Source organism: Poecile atricapillus, chromosome 2, assembly GCF_030490865.1.
Source record: "Poecile atricapillus isolate bPoeAtr1 chromosome 2, bPoeAtr1.hap1, whole genome shotgun sequence".
In the NCBI taxonomy this organism is placed as follows: domain Eukaryota; kingdom Metazoa; phylum Chordata; class Aves; order Passeriformes; family Paridae; genus Poecile; species Poecile atricapillus.
Genome location: NC_081250.1, coordinates 66,355,159 through 66,373,554, shown reverse-complemented (window position 1 = coordinate 66,373,554; position 18,396 = coordinate 66,355,159). Strand labels below are relative to the sequence as shown.

The following is an 18,396-nucleotide window of genomic DNA, read 5'->3' as shown; positions in this document are numbered from 1 at the left end:
GAGTTGTTCTTAGATGGTGTAAATTTGAACTACACACAAAAAAAAGCCTTCAACAAAAAAAGCTTGAGCATATCACTTTAGGCTGTGGCCATCCCCATGAATGGGGGATGCAAGGCAGACACTGTCTGTGCTGTATATTCCATTTGGTGATGCCCATATATGCGAGTACGTGTACCTAAATGTGTGTGTGTGTGTGTGAAGAAATATCTCCATGGAAGGTGTTTATAAAAATGTAAATAGAGGAAAAAAAAATAATCTGTACAGATTTTTAGGTGTTTAAAAACTGGATATGCTACTCCTGAGGTTTGATTTCACAGCTGTTACAAGTGCAGGAATCTTTTATACTTCAGTGGCATTTTCTAGTCAGTTGTTTCTAGGAACAAGCATGACTCTTGTTCTGCTCTGGTAACTGCTGTGCAGAGATCTGAGAAACTGAAATGTTTGCTTCAGAATATAATAGCAGAGTGCTTTGGTTTAGCAAATTATTTAGTCTAACCCTAAACACATTTTTAAGCCAAACTCTTTACCAAAATAGGTGTTTCACTTTAAATCATTTAAGTCCAGCTGACATCACTATAGATATGTTACAGAGTTAAAAACAACCTGTTTAGATCCCAACATACTGTGCATGCTGTTAAATTGGTTAAATATCAGTATCTTCTCAAGAGTAAATTAAATGACAACATTTTGTTCTTTTCTCCAGAAAATGAAAGCAGACCTAAATATGAAGAAGTCATTACTGAATACCTTGGAAAATGAGCTGCAGAGAACACTTCAGATTCACTCACAGTCTTGCCAGTCATACACCCTGTATGACATGGACATTGGAAAGTACTGTGACAAAGTTACCCAGCTGATAGACCGCTGGCAGAGGGCTGATAAGCAGATAGATAACAGGTTTGTTCATGTTTTCATAGCGTTTTCCTTATTGCTGTTACTGCTATTGCTACCAAGATCATCTTAGCAGTGAAGTCTAAGAGAACTGATGTGCACCAATCCAAGGGACAAATGGTGCCTTCAGGGCAACAAGACTCGAGCAATTGGGAATAGGTTGAACATACTTGAAAAGGAACTGTGTAAGACCAAGCAGAAAAATGTAGTTAGCCATGCAAATGTCTAACCTATGTGCTAAAGAGTTGTTCTGATTGTTTTTATTTTTTAATTCTTGCTGATGTTCTTGGATTAAGTTCATCCAGGCAGCATTTTCCCTCTCAAAAAGCAACTGTACTTATTCCTCAGCACTTGAGGGTTAAAAAAGTGACACAAAGAATTAAGTAACAAAATCGAACCTTGAATCTGAATCATGAGCTGAAGGCATATTCTGATTGTTTGAGGGGAAGAGGTGGAGGTTGGGGTATAGCTTGTTTTAGTTGGTTTTATTTTGTTTTTATCTGAGGACAAAATGTAGTCCTAACTGGTTGCTGGTTCTTCAATTGAGAAACAAGAGTACTGAAGTCAGTGAACTTGATTTTTATCGCTGCAAGTTTGTTGTGGTTTTAAAGCAGTAACTAAAAAATTGCTCACTTCTTGCTGTGAGATATGGATTAGAACAAGAGCAAAACAGGCTTAAAACTTAAAAGGAAATAAAGAAAATTTATTAACAAAACTACAAGAATAAGAACACCAGAATAAACTTCTAGAAAACTCTTTTATCCCCCACTACTCAACCATTCCCTTGTACACGTGACAACAAAGAGACAAAAAACTTTGGAACTTTGGTGTTTAAAACAGTCTCAATTCCTGCTAGAGTCTTTTCATCAGTCTTTGTAGAGAAACAGAAGTCTTCTTCTGCTAATCTATGGAGTTTCTCACGAGAAAACTATTTCTGTTATAGTTTTCTATTTCTCTGATGCCAGCTGCCCGGAAATCTGCCATCAGTTCACTTTTCCCATTTCACATCACTCTGAGGTGTGTATGGGCCATGAGTCTAGGGATATAATTTTTTACGGATGAGTTATTCAAAGGCAAAAGTCCTCTTCATCTGTCTCTGTGAGCTTTGCTGGAAAACAGTTTTCTCATTGCCCTCAAGGCCTCAAATCTTCGCTTCACTCTGTTCCAGCACCTCACTGTATCACAATTACTCTACTTTTTGTTCAAAATCCACACTTTGAACACTCCATTCCTCCCAATATACTCTGTCATGAATTAAGAGTTTTTTTCAGAACACTATTGTCTATCTCCATAGCTTTAACAGAAAGATATTTCAGCTTATAAAGCATCTCCTTATTCTCTCTTCCCCATCTAAAACTTAACTCTTTTCTTCACTGTCTTCTTCATGTTGATTGTCTCTCTCTCTCTGTCTCTCTGGGAAAAACAAGTAATCTGTACATTTTATCCAGGTAGTAAAAGAATTAAAGTCTTGGAAAAGCTGCAGATGTTCATGGTGTCAGGTTTCAGTCCAGCAGCAGAAACGACAAACTAAGCCAGGCCGGCTCCGTTCCTCTTCTCTCCCCCCCCGCCCCCACCTCCGTCCTCTGCGGCCTTGTCCGGCCTGGAGCAGGGGGAAGGCCGGGACAGAGCCTTGTTACCTTTTCAGAAGCAGGAAACACAAAGAGAACAAGAGAGCTCTGGCTTTACATCTTAAGGTGGTGTTCACAAGTTGATCTTGCTTTTCAATGGTCAAAACTGCTGTCAATTCTTAGAAGTGACTGATAATTGGTCAGGAGAAAACACTCCCATCAGTCACCAGCAGCTTCAACTTCCTTAGCTCCCAAAGCTATCTTAAAGGTAAAGTCACCCCATGACACTCATCTCTCACTTTGACAGGAAGGCCCAACCTCTGTGTATTAAAGAGTTGCTCAAAAGTGAGGTATTAAAACCCCATATTGGGTGACTAATAACCAGGACAATTCTCATTTCTTTAAATTTTTTGTTCAGAATCTCCTTTTCAGAGCTTCCCATAGTTTTACGCTGTGTCTTATTTCTGAAAACTGTGTAAAGAGAGAAAAAGAGAATGCATTTTCCATTTTCACAGGTTTTTGCCTTTTTCTTCCTAGATCATGGGATTTAGAAAGGCAGATCAAACAGCTGAAAACCTACCGAGATCTCTACCAGGCTCTGTGCAAGTGGATCTGTGATGCCAAGCGCCGGCAGGATTCTATTGAGTCCACGAAGCTGTGTGATTCCAACACCATCATGAGATACCTACACGATCAGAAGGTATGCAGCACCTGAATGAGTTGTCTGGATTTTAAATTGTTTTGCTGTACAGAAAATGTCAGGATCAATGCAGTCTGCAATACAGTGGCCTGTTCTGAATTATAAAGTATGCAAGCTACCAAAAAACACCACATATGTAGAAGGCAGGAGGGAGGAAATATTATTGTCCTCATTACTTTCTGTCAGCACTGCAACAGATTATGAACAAGACTGTGTTTGGCTCCTACACATTCACTGACACTTTTACACATCAGTTTTGAATTAATTCAAAGGACTGTAAGACGGTGCAGCTTATGGGACAAATTAGAGCACAAAAATAAAAATCAAGTAAATACATCTAAGTGAAAGTCAAGGAACTCTGCCTTCCCCCAGCTCTGGGGGTTTTTCAGTTTTGGGTGTTCTTATGCCCAAAGAGCATGCTGTTGTAAAAACTGCCCAGCTACAGGTCATTTCATGTCTCAGCCTCAGGGGCTGCGGTTGTCTCCAGCCGCAGGTGCTTTCTGATGGAGGCAGTGTGTACAGGAGGAAATACTGGTAAATCTTGCAGGGGTGTTTCACTGCTCACTTTTCTCTTGACAGAACTTGCACAGTGAAATCTGTGGGAAGAGAGACAAAGTCGAGGAACTCCTCAAGCATGCAGATCAGTGCTCAGCTGCAATTAAGGTACTTGGATCTCAGCATTTTTGTGGGGTGTGGTTTTTCATGGTCAGGCATATCCCATTGTCTCTGCTCCACTGACAGGGTGAAAAGTCAGCTCCCTGATGTGTGTGCACAGAAATTGCTGGGGTGAAGTACTTCTTAGTACTTAACACAATGAAAGCAATTTGTGTACTTGCCACCTGGAGACTATGGGATCATGGAGCAGATACCAGTGAGAGCTTCTCTTCAGGTGAATCAAAGCCTCCTTCTAGCCAGACCAAACTTTCCAGTTCGCATGTTAAAAACATAAGGAAGTCAAGAACAGATTGGTACTGAATGAATTAGGTCTGATTAGGATCTGATCTAGGAGGCAAAACAAATTCAGATTAGCAGGAGGAATGGTGTGCAATAGCCATGAAAACCAGTAACATACGGAAGGAAGGTTTTGTGGTCCTTACATTTTTATGTCACTTTTATATCCATGCTTTCTCCAGCTCAGTCTTGCTCTCTGTGACAGAGATTTTGCTATATATGTGACATGGCATATGTGATACAAGAGAGATCCAGAGACTGTTATTTCTGATGAAGTTTTGGTGGATAACAGTACTTAGACCAGTTACTCCCATTAATCTTTTTCATCTCCATGTAGCCCTCAGCTTACAGAGCTGTTGTCTTCTTGTTTTTGTAAAATGTTTTTCCTCTTTTTCCCTTGTCATTCTCCTCCATGAATCTCCACAGGGGTACTTGAACTGATGAGCTTCTGTTTATGACAGAGGATCATCTGTACATGGTCAGAAATACAAACAAGGGAAAAATATAGCTTTTCATTAAGGAAGCAAAACAAAAAAAACCCCAAAAACTTGCATTTTATGACATAGATTTGCAGAGAATTCTTTGGCAGTTTCTAAATGGGTCTTGCTTTTTGACTTGTTTTTCAGGATTATGAACTACAAGTTGCTTCATACAGTTCGGGATTAGAAACATTGCTCAACATACCTATCAAGAAGAGTGTGGTTCAGTCTCCTGCAGTGCTGATTCTACAAGAGGTACCTTTCTTTCCTCCCCTTCAATCTTTTGAATACATTTGTTTGTCTGTGTGAGCGCTTGTGAGTCATACCCAGCTGTATTTTATTACTTAGCACCATCACTGGTAATGTGGGCTAAGCACGTAAACACAACGAATTAGTGTAGAATAGTCATTGTGCTGTAAAATCAGACCTGAGCTTCTTCAGACATTAGATTAGCCCTCAGGAATTTATCTCTTTCCTATGCAGTGTCCACTGCATACGTACTGTGAGAAAGGTAGATTCATGCCCCATGTGGTTTAGTCACTTTCAGCCTGGAATTAACTGCTATTAAATATCTAACTTGCGTTACTTGTGACTGTCACACAGGAAGAGTGTGATGAACCAGGGGATGAAAGCTTGAATTTAATATCACATCAGCAGTTGGGGGCAAACAATCCCAAAAAACCAAAAAAGGGTGTGGATTCTTCATAAAGAAGAATTTACTCTTATGGGGTCCTCAGAAAGTCGTGTGAATTTGTAAGGAGGAGAATCTGCTCCTTACAGTAAAAACTTCGTCAAGTGATGAGTTTGCTCAAGTAGATTGGAATCCTTTAAATGGTCTGAACGGAGGTATGTTCATGTCTAACTCTAGTACAAGCTGTTAACAATTCTGTTTCTTTTCAAGGCTAATGAGGCTCAGTCTCGCTATATAGAGCTTCTCACAAGATCAGGAGATTATTACAGATTCTTGAGTGAAATGTTAAAGAGCATGGAGGATTTGAAGGTATTCTAATGCTTTTATTTTCTGTAGCTTTCATTTTTATCACAAATTAGAAAACTATCACTAATCAGAGGCAGAAAGTACAGTGTAAAATAGGTCACAAAACTATATCCAGAACTCAGAGGTATCCTACAAAGGAGGCATATTAGCAGCGTCATGCATCTTTTGCAAAAGAGTACAGTGTTTTACAAAGTGACCTCTAAGGTCGTGTGTGAAGTGAGGTAGAGAACTGGTCTCCTTGGTAATTAAGGAGGTTCTCCTCAAGGCACATGAGCAATCCTTCCCTGCCCATCCCAGCCTTGACTTCAGTGACAGCACAGCTACCTTAATGCTGAAAACTTGCTCTTCATGGTTGAGGGCACCTCATTTTACACCATATTCTAAAGTGTTTCGAAAGAAGCGACTTCTGATTTGATACAGCTCAGTGAAACAGAGAGGCCCATTAAAGAAGTTGCATATATGGAACGTGATTTTCACCTGTTTGAAAACTGGGGAGGTTCTAAATGTGGCAATTTCATACTGTGCTGGTGTACTGCTGCTGCAGCACATTTTACTATCAGTAATGCACCTCCCTCCCCCTATCAAGTATCCTTTCCCCTCTGAAAGTCATTATATACTGATTTCCAAATAAAGTTTGACTCTGAATAAACAAAGATTCCAGAATTTGTCTTGGTGACATTAAATTAAAAAAGGGGGTTTAGCTCTCATTGAATCAGAAAAAAAAATAATTATTTTTAAGATGTCAGTTTTACAAATGTATATTTTATTGCATGTGATGATTTTGAAACAGTTGTCACAAATATTTATGGGAGTTTTTCTGTTTGTTTGTTTTTCTGTTGTCATGTTGCAGATGAAAAACACCAAAATTGAACTCCTGGAAGAAGAGCTCAGGCTTGCTAGGGATTCAAATTCAGAGACAAGCAACAAACATAAATTCCTGGAGCAAAATCTGCAGAAGTACCAGATGGACATTTCTCAGCTCAAGGCAAAGCTGATGAGTTTGGAAGAAATGAAAAGACAAGCTGAAATGGATGGAAATTCTGCTAAGCAAAACCTAGACAAATGTTATGCCCAAATAAAGGATCTAAATGACAGAATAACCAGGTTGACGTATGAGACTGAAGATGAGAAAAGGAAAAGGAAGTTGCTGGAGGATAGATATGAGCAGCAGAAGAATGACTATGACCAACTGCAAAAAACAAGGCAAAATGAGAAAGACAGCCTTGGTTGGCAAAAGTTAGAGTCTGAGAAGGTCATCAAGGAGAAGGAGTACGAGATAGAAAGATTAAGGGTTCTTCTTCAGGACGAAGGCACACGGAAGAGGGAGTATGAAAATGAGCTGGCTAAGGTAAGAAACCAGTTTAGCGAGGAGATGAGTAATTTAAAGAACAAGTATGAAACAGAAATTAATATTAAGAAGACAACAATCCAGCAGATAGCTGCACAAAAAGATGATGATGCAAAAGGCCTCAGAGCCCAGGTTGACAGACTGACAAGAGAGAACAGAGACCTTAAGGATGAGATTGTGAGACTGAACGATGCCATTCTGCAAACAACAGACCAACGGCGGAGGGCAGAAGAAGATGCTCTCCAGCAGAAGGCTTGCAGTTCTGAGGTGTCACAGCAGAAGCATCAGTTAGAGCTGGAGCTGAAACAGATCATTCAGCTTCGTGGGGAAGATAACTCAAGATACAAGCAGGCTCTTGAGGAGGCTGCCTCAACTATTCAGGATAAAACTAAGGAGCTGGAAAGGCTAAAGCTTCAGCTTCAGGAAGAGGCTAAAAGCCGATGGGAACTTGAAAATGAATTGGCTAAGGTAAGAAACAGTTATGATGAGGAAATTATTAGTTTAAAGAACAAATATGAAACTGAGATTAATATCACAAAGAACACAATTCACCAGGTCACCATACAAAAGGAAGAGGAGACAAATAATTATAGAACACAGCTTGATAATGCCATGAGAGAAAATAGGAATTTGTGTGAGGAAATTAGGAGACTGAAGAATACAATAAGTCAGACAACAGATAACTTACGGAAAATAGAAGAGAATGCTCAGCAACAGAAGGCAGCTGGCTCGGAGCTTTCTCAGAAGAAACAGCAGCTGGAGATTGAGCTAAAACAAGTTATTCAGAGACACTCTGATGAAAGCATGCGGTACAAGCAGTCACTTGATGATGCTTCTAAAACCATTAAGGAAAGAAACAAAGAGATTGAAAGGCTGAGAAAGTTGTTGGATGTAGAAACAAGTCAGAGGAAAGAAGTGGAGGATGAGAACAGTCAGTTGAAAAGAGTCCAGTTTGACCTGCAGAAAGCAAACACAAGTGCAACTGAGACAATTAACAAGCTGAGGATCCAAGAGCAGGAACTGGCCAGACTGAAAATTGACTATGAAAGAGTTTCACAAGAGAAAAAAGGCAGGGATCAAGAAAGTGCAAAGTTCCAGAGCACTGTAAAAGACTTGCAGATCCAGAAACATAAGCTGGAGGAGGAACTTTGCAGACAGAACAAAAACTTAATGGAGGAAACATCCAGGAGGAAAAAACTGGAGGAGGAAATAGAAGGCATGAGGAGATCTCTGAGAGACCAATCGGTTAAAATAACTAATCTCACACAGCAGATAGAGGAAGTATCTATTGTAAAGAAGAGGAATGAAGATGACCTTAGACACCAAAGAGAAGTATTAGATGGTCATGTGAGAGAGAAGCAAAGATACATGGAGGAGTTAAGAAAATACACATCTGATATTGAGACTTTACGTCGTCAGTTGGTCCAAGAACAGGAGCAGTTAAAACAGGCTCACCTACGATATGAGCACTTACAGAAAACCTCTGAAGAAAAAAGCAAAGCCTTGAATGAGTGCAAAATAGAGATCGAAAGGCTTCAGTCTCTCACCGAAAACCTCACCAAGGAACACTTGTTACTGGAGGAGGAGCTGCGAAATGTTAGATTGGAGTATGATGATCTCAGAATGGTCAGAAATGAAGTTGATGAGAAAAATACCACCATTGCTGAACTAAAGAATCAGCTTCAGATGAGCAGCAAGCAAACCCTGGAACTTCAGGGGTTGCTTAATGATTTACAGAAAGAAAGGGAAAAATTGAGACAGGAAATTGAAAAATTCCAAAAGCAAGCTCTAGAGGTATTCACACATATTTTGATCCCAGCTTTACTGTTTCTCAAATATATAATTAATTGCAGTGTTGATTTGAACAAATTAATTCACCCTTTGCTGTTTGAAGTCACTGTACTTGTGACTAACATCCCCTTTATGACCCTTCCTCTTGGTTAAGTTTTAAATAAAAATGGCAGGATTTGGCCACTTGCTTTGCCTCCTTACTCCCTGGGAACTGTTCTAGGGAGCCATAAGCTCTCATCACCTAGGAGAGTCTTGTTCTCAGGCCCAGAAGAAATCTGTGTTCTGTGCCAGTGTCCAGCAAACAATCCTAGGGAAAAATGGGAGCACGTGGAGTATCACTTGTGCTTTAACAGTTCCCTGCTGGCTGTGTGCTTCCCAGGCTGTTTCAGCTAGGATGGGTTAAAGCTGTCCTTTGAGGATGACCTGAGTGCTGTCACAAACTAAACTGGCTAAAAACCCCAGAACCAACAAGCTGTCAAGGTGCTGATTAGCTGGGTAAGATGTTGACACCAAGTGAGGATTAAAAGTCATGTTGTCAGCTGTACCTAAGGTACTAAAAGCCTATCTTTCATGGACTATTTTGGGGATTTATGTTCCTAAGTCACTAAGGGCATTTGCAAATTTTACTATTGGCCCTTATTTCTTAAATTTTAGGTGACAACATAAACAAGTTAAAGAAAATATTTTTTAATATTTTGTTCTTCTGCCTGGTTTCTTGTACAAGGACCTGCTCTTTAAATATACACAAGTGGGCACTTGTGAAAATGTCTTTTTTCCTAGACTTGTCCCTTATATTTCTTTTCTCATATCCTTTATTCTAAAAATCCTAATACTGATGTAAAAATACTAACATTTAGGATTATATAACACCTGTGCATGTATATATATGCACACACACATATATATGCATGTATTACAAGTAGATAAACTTGTATTCAGTTTAATATGGACTGCATACAAATGTGCATGCTTGTGGGTGTTCGTGCATATGCGTATATGAAGACACTGCGTGAATTAAAATGGAAGGCAACACAGGTAAAATTGTTTGGAATGACATGTGAAACTAATAGGAAAGCACAAATTGAATCATATGTTTCCTTTTTATCCATGCATGACCAGTCCTTAGCTGATGCAAATTCCCCTGGATTAGTAGGACTGCCAGGACATCTGCTGAGCATCAGGCTATTTACGAGTCTTAAACGCTCTGTGTATTTGTCAGTGTACTATAAGAAGTATCAAAAAGTTACAGAGAACTAAGTCAGCTGGAGATTGAGGCTGTGGGTAACAGAATGAAGTCTCTTGAGCCTCTGGCAGTACTGGAGGCACAGTAAGTGAAGGGATAGTGTGCCTTCTCTGGTTTATGTGTGCTCATAATCTTGGGTAAGTCATTGCTATGATTAGAATTTTTTCCAGTGGGAGCTTGCTGCAGGTTAAATGACAGGCTGGAGAGCATTGTGGCATAGGGCATAACTCTAACCAGCACAAACTCTAACCATTCTTTCTTGGTTTATTTCTCCTCCACAACTGTAGGCATCCAGTAGGATTCAAGAATCCAAAAATCAGTATAGTCACATTATGCAAGAAAGAGAAACCCTGCTGATAAAAATGAGTGCTTTGGAGCAAGACAAAGCCAGACTGCAGCGATTAGAAGAGGAGCTGAACCGTTTGAAAGTTACCCTGGAGTCAGAATCACGTTTGAAGCAACGCCTGGAAAGTGAGAAGCAACAAATTCTGAATGACCTCAATCAGTGGAAGAGCCAGCACTCCCGAACAGAGGAATCCATAAGGAAGATCCAGTGTGAGAGGGAGAAGAGTGAGAGGGAGAAGAACAGCCTGAGGAGTGAGATTGAAAGGCTGCAGATGGAAATCAAACGGATTGAGGAGAGATACCGGTGCAGACTGGAAGAGACCGCTGTCAAAAACCAGTCAGAGTTGGAGTCAGAGCGTCTCAGGCTGCAAAGAGAGATTGAGAAACTCAAGCAGCGCCCATATGGGGCTCACAGATCTACACAGACCGAGGAAGACTTCTGTATCGATGCCTCCAAGCTGGTGTTCAGTGGGCTGCGGAAGAAGATCACAGCCATGCAGCTGTATGAGTGTCAGCTGATAGACAAACTCACACTGGATAAACTGCTGAAGGGGCAGAGGTCGGTGGAAGAGGTCACAGCTGACATTGAACCCTACCTCAAAGGGGCAGGTGCTATTGCAGGGGTGTCCCTTTCACCCAGACAGAAGTACTCTTTTGTTGAGGCCAAACGGAATCAGCTGCTAACAGCAGAAAATGCAGTCCTACTCCTGGAAGCCCAGGCAGCAACAGGAGGTGTGATAGACCCACACCGAAATGAGATATTAACAGTGGACAGTGCTATTGCCAGAGATCTGATTGACTTCGACGATAGAGAGCAGATCTATACAGCAGAAAAGGCTATTACAGGATTTAAGGATCCTTTCTCAGGCAAAACTGTGCCGGTATCTGAAGCCATCAAGAAAAACTTGGTTGACAGAGAAACTGGAATTCGTCTGCTTGAAGCCCAGCTGGCTGTAGGAGGGATTGTTGATCCTGTCAACAGTGTTTTCCTACCCAAAGAGATAGCTTTATCTCGTGGGTTGATTGACAAAGACCTGTACAGGATGTTGAACAACTGCCAAGGCAGTACAAAGAACTTCATTGATCCCACCACCAAAAAGGCAGTCACTTACATGCAGCTGAAGGAAAAATGCAGAATTGAACCACACACTGGTCTGCTCCTCCTTCCAGTGCAGAAGAGGAGTATGTCGTTCCAAGGGATCAGACAGCCTGTCTCAGCAGATGCACTGCTTGAGGCTGGAATAATTAAGGAATCAACAAGGAATGACTTGGAAAGAGGTGCAATTACAGTGGAAGAAGTGAGTGAGAGAATTATTGATTTCCTTCAAGGCTCTAGCTGTATTGCTGGTATCTACAATGAGGCTACTAAAGAGAAACTTGGCATTTACCAGGCTATGAAAATAGGTTTGGTTAGGCCGGGGACAGCTCTTGAACTCCTAGAAGCGCAGGCAGCCACAGGGTTCATAGTGGATCCTGTCAGCAATGTGAGGCTGCCTGTTGAGGAAGCTTACAAAAGAGGCCTTGTTGGAATTGAATTTAAAGAGAAGCTTCTCTCTGCTGAAAGAGCTGTCACTGGGTATAAAGACCCAGAAACTGGAAACATCATTTCTCTGTTCCAAGCAATGAACAAAGAGCTCATAGAGCGAGGCCATGGCATTCGCCTCCTGGAGGCCCAGATCGCTACTGGAGGGATCATCGATCCCAAAGAGAGCTACCGCTTGCCAGTAGAGACGGCCTACAAGCGTGGCTACTTCAATGAGGAGCTCAACCAAATCCTTAGTGATCCAAGTGATGACACCAAAGGGTTCTTTGATCCCAACACAGAGGAAAATTTGACCTACTTGCAGCTGAAAGAAAGATGCATAAAGGATGATGCAACGGGTCTCTGCCTTCTGCCCCTGAGAGAGAAGAAGAAGGTGGTGCACACCTCACAGAAGAACACCCTTAGGAAGCGCAGGGTGGTCATTGTAGATCCAGAAACAAACCGGGAGATGTCTGTTCAGGAGGCGTACAGCAAAGGCCTCATAGATTATGACACCTACACAGAGCTAGCTGAGCAGGAGTGTGAGTGGGAAGAAATAACTATCACAGGATCAGATGGCAGCAGCAGAGTAGTCCTTGTCGACAGAAAAACAGGTAGCCAGTATGACATCCAAGATGCCATTGATAAAGGCCTGGTGGAGAGGAAGTTTTTTGACCAGTACCGTTCCGGCAGCTTGAGCCTGACCCAGTTTGCAGACATGATTTCCTGCCGTAATGGCACTGACGAGGTTTTCCGGCACGAGTCAGTGACTCGGTCTCCCACCGTGCTGAGTGTAAGGAGTTCTTCAGTGATCAGGAGTGGTTCTTTCTCAGAGACCCCAGATGAGTGCAGTCCTATTGCAGCCATATTTGACACGGAAAACTTGGAGAAAATCTCCATTTCAGAAGCTATACAGCGGGGCATCGTGGATAGCATCACTGGGCAGAGGTTACTTGAAGCCCAGGCCTGCACTGGCGGCATAATATGCCCTACCACTGGCCAGAGGCTATCGCTCCAGGAAGCCACTAGCCAAGGCATCATCGATCAGGATATGGCCACACGTCTCAAACCAGCCCAGAAGGCCTTCATAGGGTTCGAAGGCATAAAGGGTGGACGAAAGAGGATGTCAGCAGCTGAAGCAGTGAAGGAAAAATGGCTGCCTTATGAGGCTGGGCAGCGGTTCCTTGAATTCCAGTACCTCACTGGAGGTCTCGTGGACCCAGAAGTGCGTGGAAGAATAACTACTGAAGAAGCCATTAGGAATGGGTTGATTGACGGTCGTGCTGCCCAGAAATTACAAGACACCAACAGCTATCCCAAAATTCTGACCTGCCCCAAGACCAAGCTGAAAATATCCTACAAAGATGCAATGAACCGGTCAATGGTGGAAGACATCACCGGGCTTAAACTGTTGGAAGCAGCCTCTGTTTCCTCTAAAGGCATATCCAGTCCCTACAATGTCTCCTCGGCACCTGGCTCTCGCTCTGGCTCTCGCTCTGGCTCACGTTCAGGCTCACGCAGTGGGTCTAGGAGAGGAAGCTTTGATGCCTCATCAAGTTCTTCATATTCTTACTCATACTCAGCCTTCAGCAGTGGGTCTATTGGGCGCTAATAACAAGGGAGGGAATGTGTCTGCATTTTATTATCATTTAGATTATCCTATATTCTGTTTACTAAAGGAAAAAAAGAAACACCAACAAAGTAACTCAAAGCAAAGCCTTGAAGTCTTTTCTGGGTGTGTTACACTTTTCTTCTGAGAAAGCTGTAAAATGCTTGAATGCAAGCTTATAGAATATAGATTAGGGAATGCGAAAGTAATATTTGTGAATTTTGAGTATTGGTTCCAATTTCCTTTTAGTCTTTGGATTGTGATAGGTCTCTGTATATTTTAAATACTGTGTCATGTGCCTTCTCCTGTTATCCGTAACTATCAACCTATAAGGTGATAACTGAGGTTTGAAAGTCTTGCAGTAGTTAACTTTTTATCCACATAGACCTTTTCCAATTTGGTATTATGAAAAAAAAAATATTAACAATATGGACAGAAAATGCCCTTAATACTGGTTTAGGATCTATACCATAAACATGAAACTGTCTTTCAGATGCTTTACTTCTTTATGTTTGGCTAGCCATTTTCTGAAGCATGACTTGGTGGATGTAAAGGGCTGTTGTTAGGCTGGGCTTTTGTTTTACTGTTAACCCATATACATTTTCTACTGTTTTGCTTGATTTCCCTGTAACACAGAAAATAAAAAAAAAAAAATCTGACTGTACCATGTGAGCTATTCTGGACAATAAACTTCTGAAGTTTTAAAGTGTTTGGTGTGTACTTAATAATTTTATCTGTGGACATTCTTGGAAGTGCAAGTTAAAACCATTTTAAAAAGAAGCAGTCATTAGCTTTGTTGTAAAAACTGTGCAGGCACATTACATTTCATGATGCTGAGCTGTCACTTTTATGAATGAGGACTTCTGATTCTGATTTTTCAGTAGGAAAATGAAAATGGCACCAGTAATGGAAGCTATGCCCCAGAAGCAGAATGCCTGTTTGCACACTTGTTTATATAGTTGATAATGATAATAGGAATCATATGTCTTCTGCTTGTGATCCAGCTCATTGTCTCTGCAGCTACAAGGGACTGAGTCAGATTCTCCCTTACTCATCCTTGCAACTTTGGACAATGAGCAGAATAAAAAAACTGGGTGGCTTAGCTGGTCAGCTGTGGCACAGGAACATCTTTCAGAACCTGAACAATTGCCCCTTGTAAGGTCCTTCTGCCTCTTCTGTTGACTCCTGAAAGCCTAGGCTGAAAAAACCATGGCAATGTATCAGTGCTTGCAAGCTATCTTGCTGTCATCAGTTTTATGTAGGCTGCTGGCATCCTGCTGACTTCTTTTATCTGAGCTGAAAAACCAGAGGACTTAATGACCACAGTATTAGAGGACACAAGAGTAATTTGAAACCACTTCAGCCAGTGCAGAAAATTACTTGTATACATGGAGGCTGTCCTGTCCTCTGCCCTGTGTGCCACAGGGCAGATACCTCTGGGTAGGCACAATGTTTCTCAGCAGAGTGATTGAACAGCTACAAGAACTTAGTATGGCTTTATACAACTGCCTTTGTGACATTCTATGGTTTTATACAGCACTTTAGTGAGAAAGCTGTTAGTATAATTTGCCAGTAGCTGAAATAATTTCTTCCTTTAAGTTGTTCAAAGCACATACCTCCTTGTAGCCTTGAACTGTGTAGGAACCCTGCTGCTCTATGAATTTTAGTTGCTATAGATAGAAAGAAGATGGACATAAATGTTAGTCACTGTTAATTATGCTGCCTAATTTGTAGAATGTTTCTTTTCTGCAGTAAGGAATAGCACATGTTCTGATCCTGCTGTCTCTGGATAAAATTTACCCTCTAGTCTGATAATCATTTCCAGTGTTTCCTGAACATGAGGGCTGTGTATAAAATCTCTGCCATATATAAAGTATCTTCAGTTACTGGACTAAGAAATTACTGGGACTCTTACAGGTCAGTGTTGGAGACCTCCACAGAAAGTAGGTGAGAAAGTGCATCCTGTCTTCTAGGGAATCTTCACAGCCTTGGAGATTTCTCTCTACAGCTGAGTTTATTAGCTGTACCACAGAGGAAGACAGAAAAACCCTGACAGAGGAAGAGTCAATGTCTGAAAGGCTTTCTGGCTGCTAGGGAGAAACAACTCTGTAAAAAAAAAAGTGGAAAAAAAAATAATCACTGCTTAATTGAATCCCAGACTGATTCTGCAGCTTTAGGTGACTGTGGAGTTCCTAGGGTCTACATTAAGAGTAAAGCTGGTCATTACTAAAGGAAAGTTCACTGTTGGGTATACACACCCCTGCAGTTTGCATGGGCTGAGATATCCTGCGCACTCCACAGCAGACTGGGCTTACATTTTTTTTTACTCAAGGCATTCCTAGCATCTCTGTTACGTTGTTTAAAGCTCCATCATTGCTTACTACCTTTCTTACTACTCAGTCAACATTTTGTCCTCATAGTGACTGAAATCGGAGACGATATCACAGAAATTATGGTGACAGTGCTTTCTCCTTGCACAGCAGGCACCTGCTAATGTGGTATTAGTGATGGCTTTATGTGGCCAGAGATGTGTGAGATCCAGATGCTCAGGGTCTGAGTAGCAGCTGAGCCAGAGTAGGCAGCAAGTGGGGCAGGACACTGCTGAAGTGGGATGCTAAAGAGATACGTGGGGAGTTTTCCTCCACTGTCAAAATGTGCTGAGGAAGGAAGTTTGGAAGAATCTCTTTCTTCCATTTGCAACCCTGTGGGGAGGTCAGCTGGCAGAGAGAGAGGCATGACAGGTGAGCACACCCAGCAGGGCAGTGTGGAGACTGTGTTTGCAGCAGTGCTCAGCATTTCTAGGCTAGGAGCATCTTGCCTGGGGGTTGAAGAGTAAGAAGGCTGTGGTTTGTTGTAGTGGAGTGTATGGGAGCACGGGCATGAGCTGGGGGCTGCTGCTGTGTATTTGAGACAGGATGTTCATTAGATCTGTAGCTGTTTTGCACCAAAGGTGGAATGAACTCCATTCATGCATTTTAAAAAGAAAGACTGGCAACGTCGGATGGTCTCTGCAGCTGAGGCGATAACTCCTTGATATTGAAAAGCCTGAGTGTACCTGTTGGTTCAGCCTGTAGATGTGAGCACTTCCCTGTTCAGGAGTGCTGAGCTGGGTGTACTCATTGACAGCCTCATACTTTCCAGCCACTCCTCTGAATTTGCTGCCTCTTGCTTCCTTCTTGTGCCTTGGGGCAGGTGATTCTCACCCAGTTCAATGGCAAATGCGTGCCAAATGTGTGCTCACTCGGCCGAGGTGGCTGGGGAGGGTTCTCATTAGCGGGCTCAACTCTTTAGAGAATTCGTCTTAGCTCTGAGCAGGATAGCAATTCATTACATGAGGGTTTTACTGACTAATTTAATAGCTTTGATGTTGTGGGTTTGCTGTCCTTCATTTTGAGGCTGGGAAATGACTACTGGGTAGGGCCCAAAGTGTGTAATGCACCATGAGGTTTGCACAACACAGCATACATAGCTTTGTCTGTCTTAGGCTATTTGGAAATGTGCACTGCCATGCACATTAATCAATGCATGATTAAATAGTAGTCCAGCCTTATGAATATGGGGAGATTTACAAAATAGCAGCAATATTACTTAGTGTAATAATGTTTAAATTACTAGCAAATAGTAAGTATTTAGGCAGAAGGTGGGTTTTGGTCAATTTTTGGGTTGAGTTTTTCCCAATTTTTATACATTTTTATAATATAAATCTGGAAGAGTTATTTACTTTGTTGGCATTTCAGTGATCCTCAGGTGTTCTGAGATAAGCAGAATTTACATGCTGTGTAATGCTCTCAGAATAATGCTACACTCAAAAATACTTTTTTACATGGCCAAAAAATATGAGACTAATTCCTTCTGCTTTGACCAGGAATGACTCTGTGAGACAGGGTGAAACTGTACTAGGGTAAAATTTGAGGAGGATCCAAGTCTAGCACATGCACATGAGAAATACCAGTGAGGATTAGGAGGTCAGTGGAAACAGAGCGGCAAAGCACTGGGTAAGGGCATGCCTTCTCTTAGATTCTCCAGGATGTGCAGCACCTTCCTCATGCAAGTCACAGAATCACTGAGGACAGTAAAGACCTCTAAGATCTTTGAGTCCGACTGTTAAGGTAACACTGTCAAGTCCACCACCAAACCATGTCCCTAAGTGCCACATTTAGGACTTTGGGGTCATTATCACTTAATCACCATAGGGCAGATGCTTAAGGGAGAGTGTCTGGATTCCCTGGCAATGAAAAGGCTTCTGGGAGACAAAGCATCTTTCTCTCCCTTTCCTTCAACAGGCACACTTGTGCCATTTCTCTCACCAAGGCCTAGGGACACATCCCATTATCTGACTGCATGGTGGGAACTGTCAGACAAAATCAGTTTCTTACAGAGGTTAAATGGGTAAGGACATTGCAGCGCGGCTACAACAGTAAATACATGGAAACTGCTGCTAAATACTGTTATTTCGTTACAAATAAGCCCCATACTGTATACAAAGCTTTCCATTCCTAAAGCATTTCATTTAATGGTTGAATTGATGGTAAATAGAGGATGAAAGTATTCCATAAAAGGTGGCTGTCATCCAGTGTGAACATTACCTCCAAGCCCATGGCATCTGTCTAAGCCACAAATTGCCCTTTTGCCTCTTACAGCCTTTGTCTCTTGTGGGACACAAAATAAGAGGAGAAGAACATCTGGCCACATCTCTTCTTTGTGAACTGACCCTAGGGGCTTTTGGATTCCTACCTGCTTTTCCACCTGTTTGTTTCACTCAAAAAAATCCCTTAGGTCCTCTGGGGCCAGGCTCACCATTAAGTCTAGGCAGATTAGGTTTGTCTTTTTAAAAATATTGCAGATTTTATTTATTTTTTTTTTAATTAGGCCAAGAATAATGTGATTGTTTTTTTTTTTCTCCTATGAAACCAAAGTACTGGAAAGTTTTTTTACAAGCAGCCAAGGATAGA

The 18,396-nt window shown here is 41.7% G+C and overlaps 1 protein-coding gene across 5 annotated transcripts in view; it reads left to right on the top strand.

Annotated features, from left to right (window-relative positions):
- The window catches only part of DSP (desmoplakin), a 53,215-nt gene extending 39,065 nt beyond the window's left edge, over positions 1-14,150 (top strand). For 3 of the 5 annotated variants that reach the window (XM_058833222.1, XM_058833224.1, XM_058833223.1), the window contains exons 18-24: positions 704-897; positions 2,997-3,159; positions 3,739-3,822; positions 4,737-4,844; positions 5,491-5,589; positions 6,437-8,728; positions 10,256-14,150. In XM_058833222.1, coding sequence (XP_058689205.1) covers positions 704-897; positions 2,997-3,159; positions 3,739-3,822; positions 4,737-4,844; positions 5,491-5,589; positions 6,437-8,728; positions 10,256-13,447 — 6,132 coding nt within the window. In that variant the 3' untranslated portion in view covers positions 13,448-14,150. The remainder of the gene's footprint in view (positions 1-703; positions 898-2,996; positions 3,160-3,738; positions 3,823-4,736; positions 4,845-5,490; positions 5,590-6,436; positions 8,729-10,255) is intronic. The other 2 variants (XM_058833226.1, XM_058833225.1) reach the window with 2 other exon arrangements.
- Positions 14,151-18,396: the final 4,246 nt, after the last annotated feature.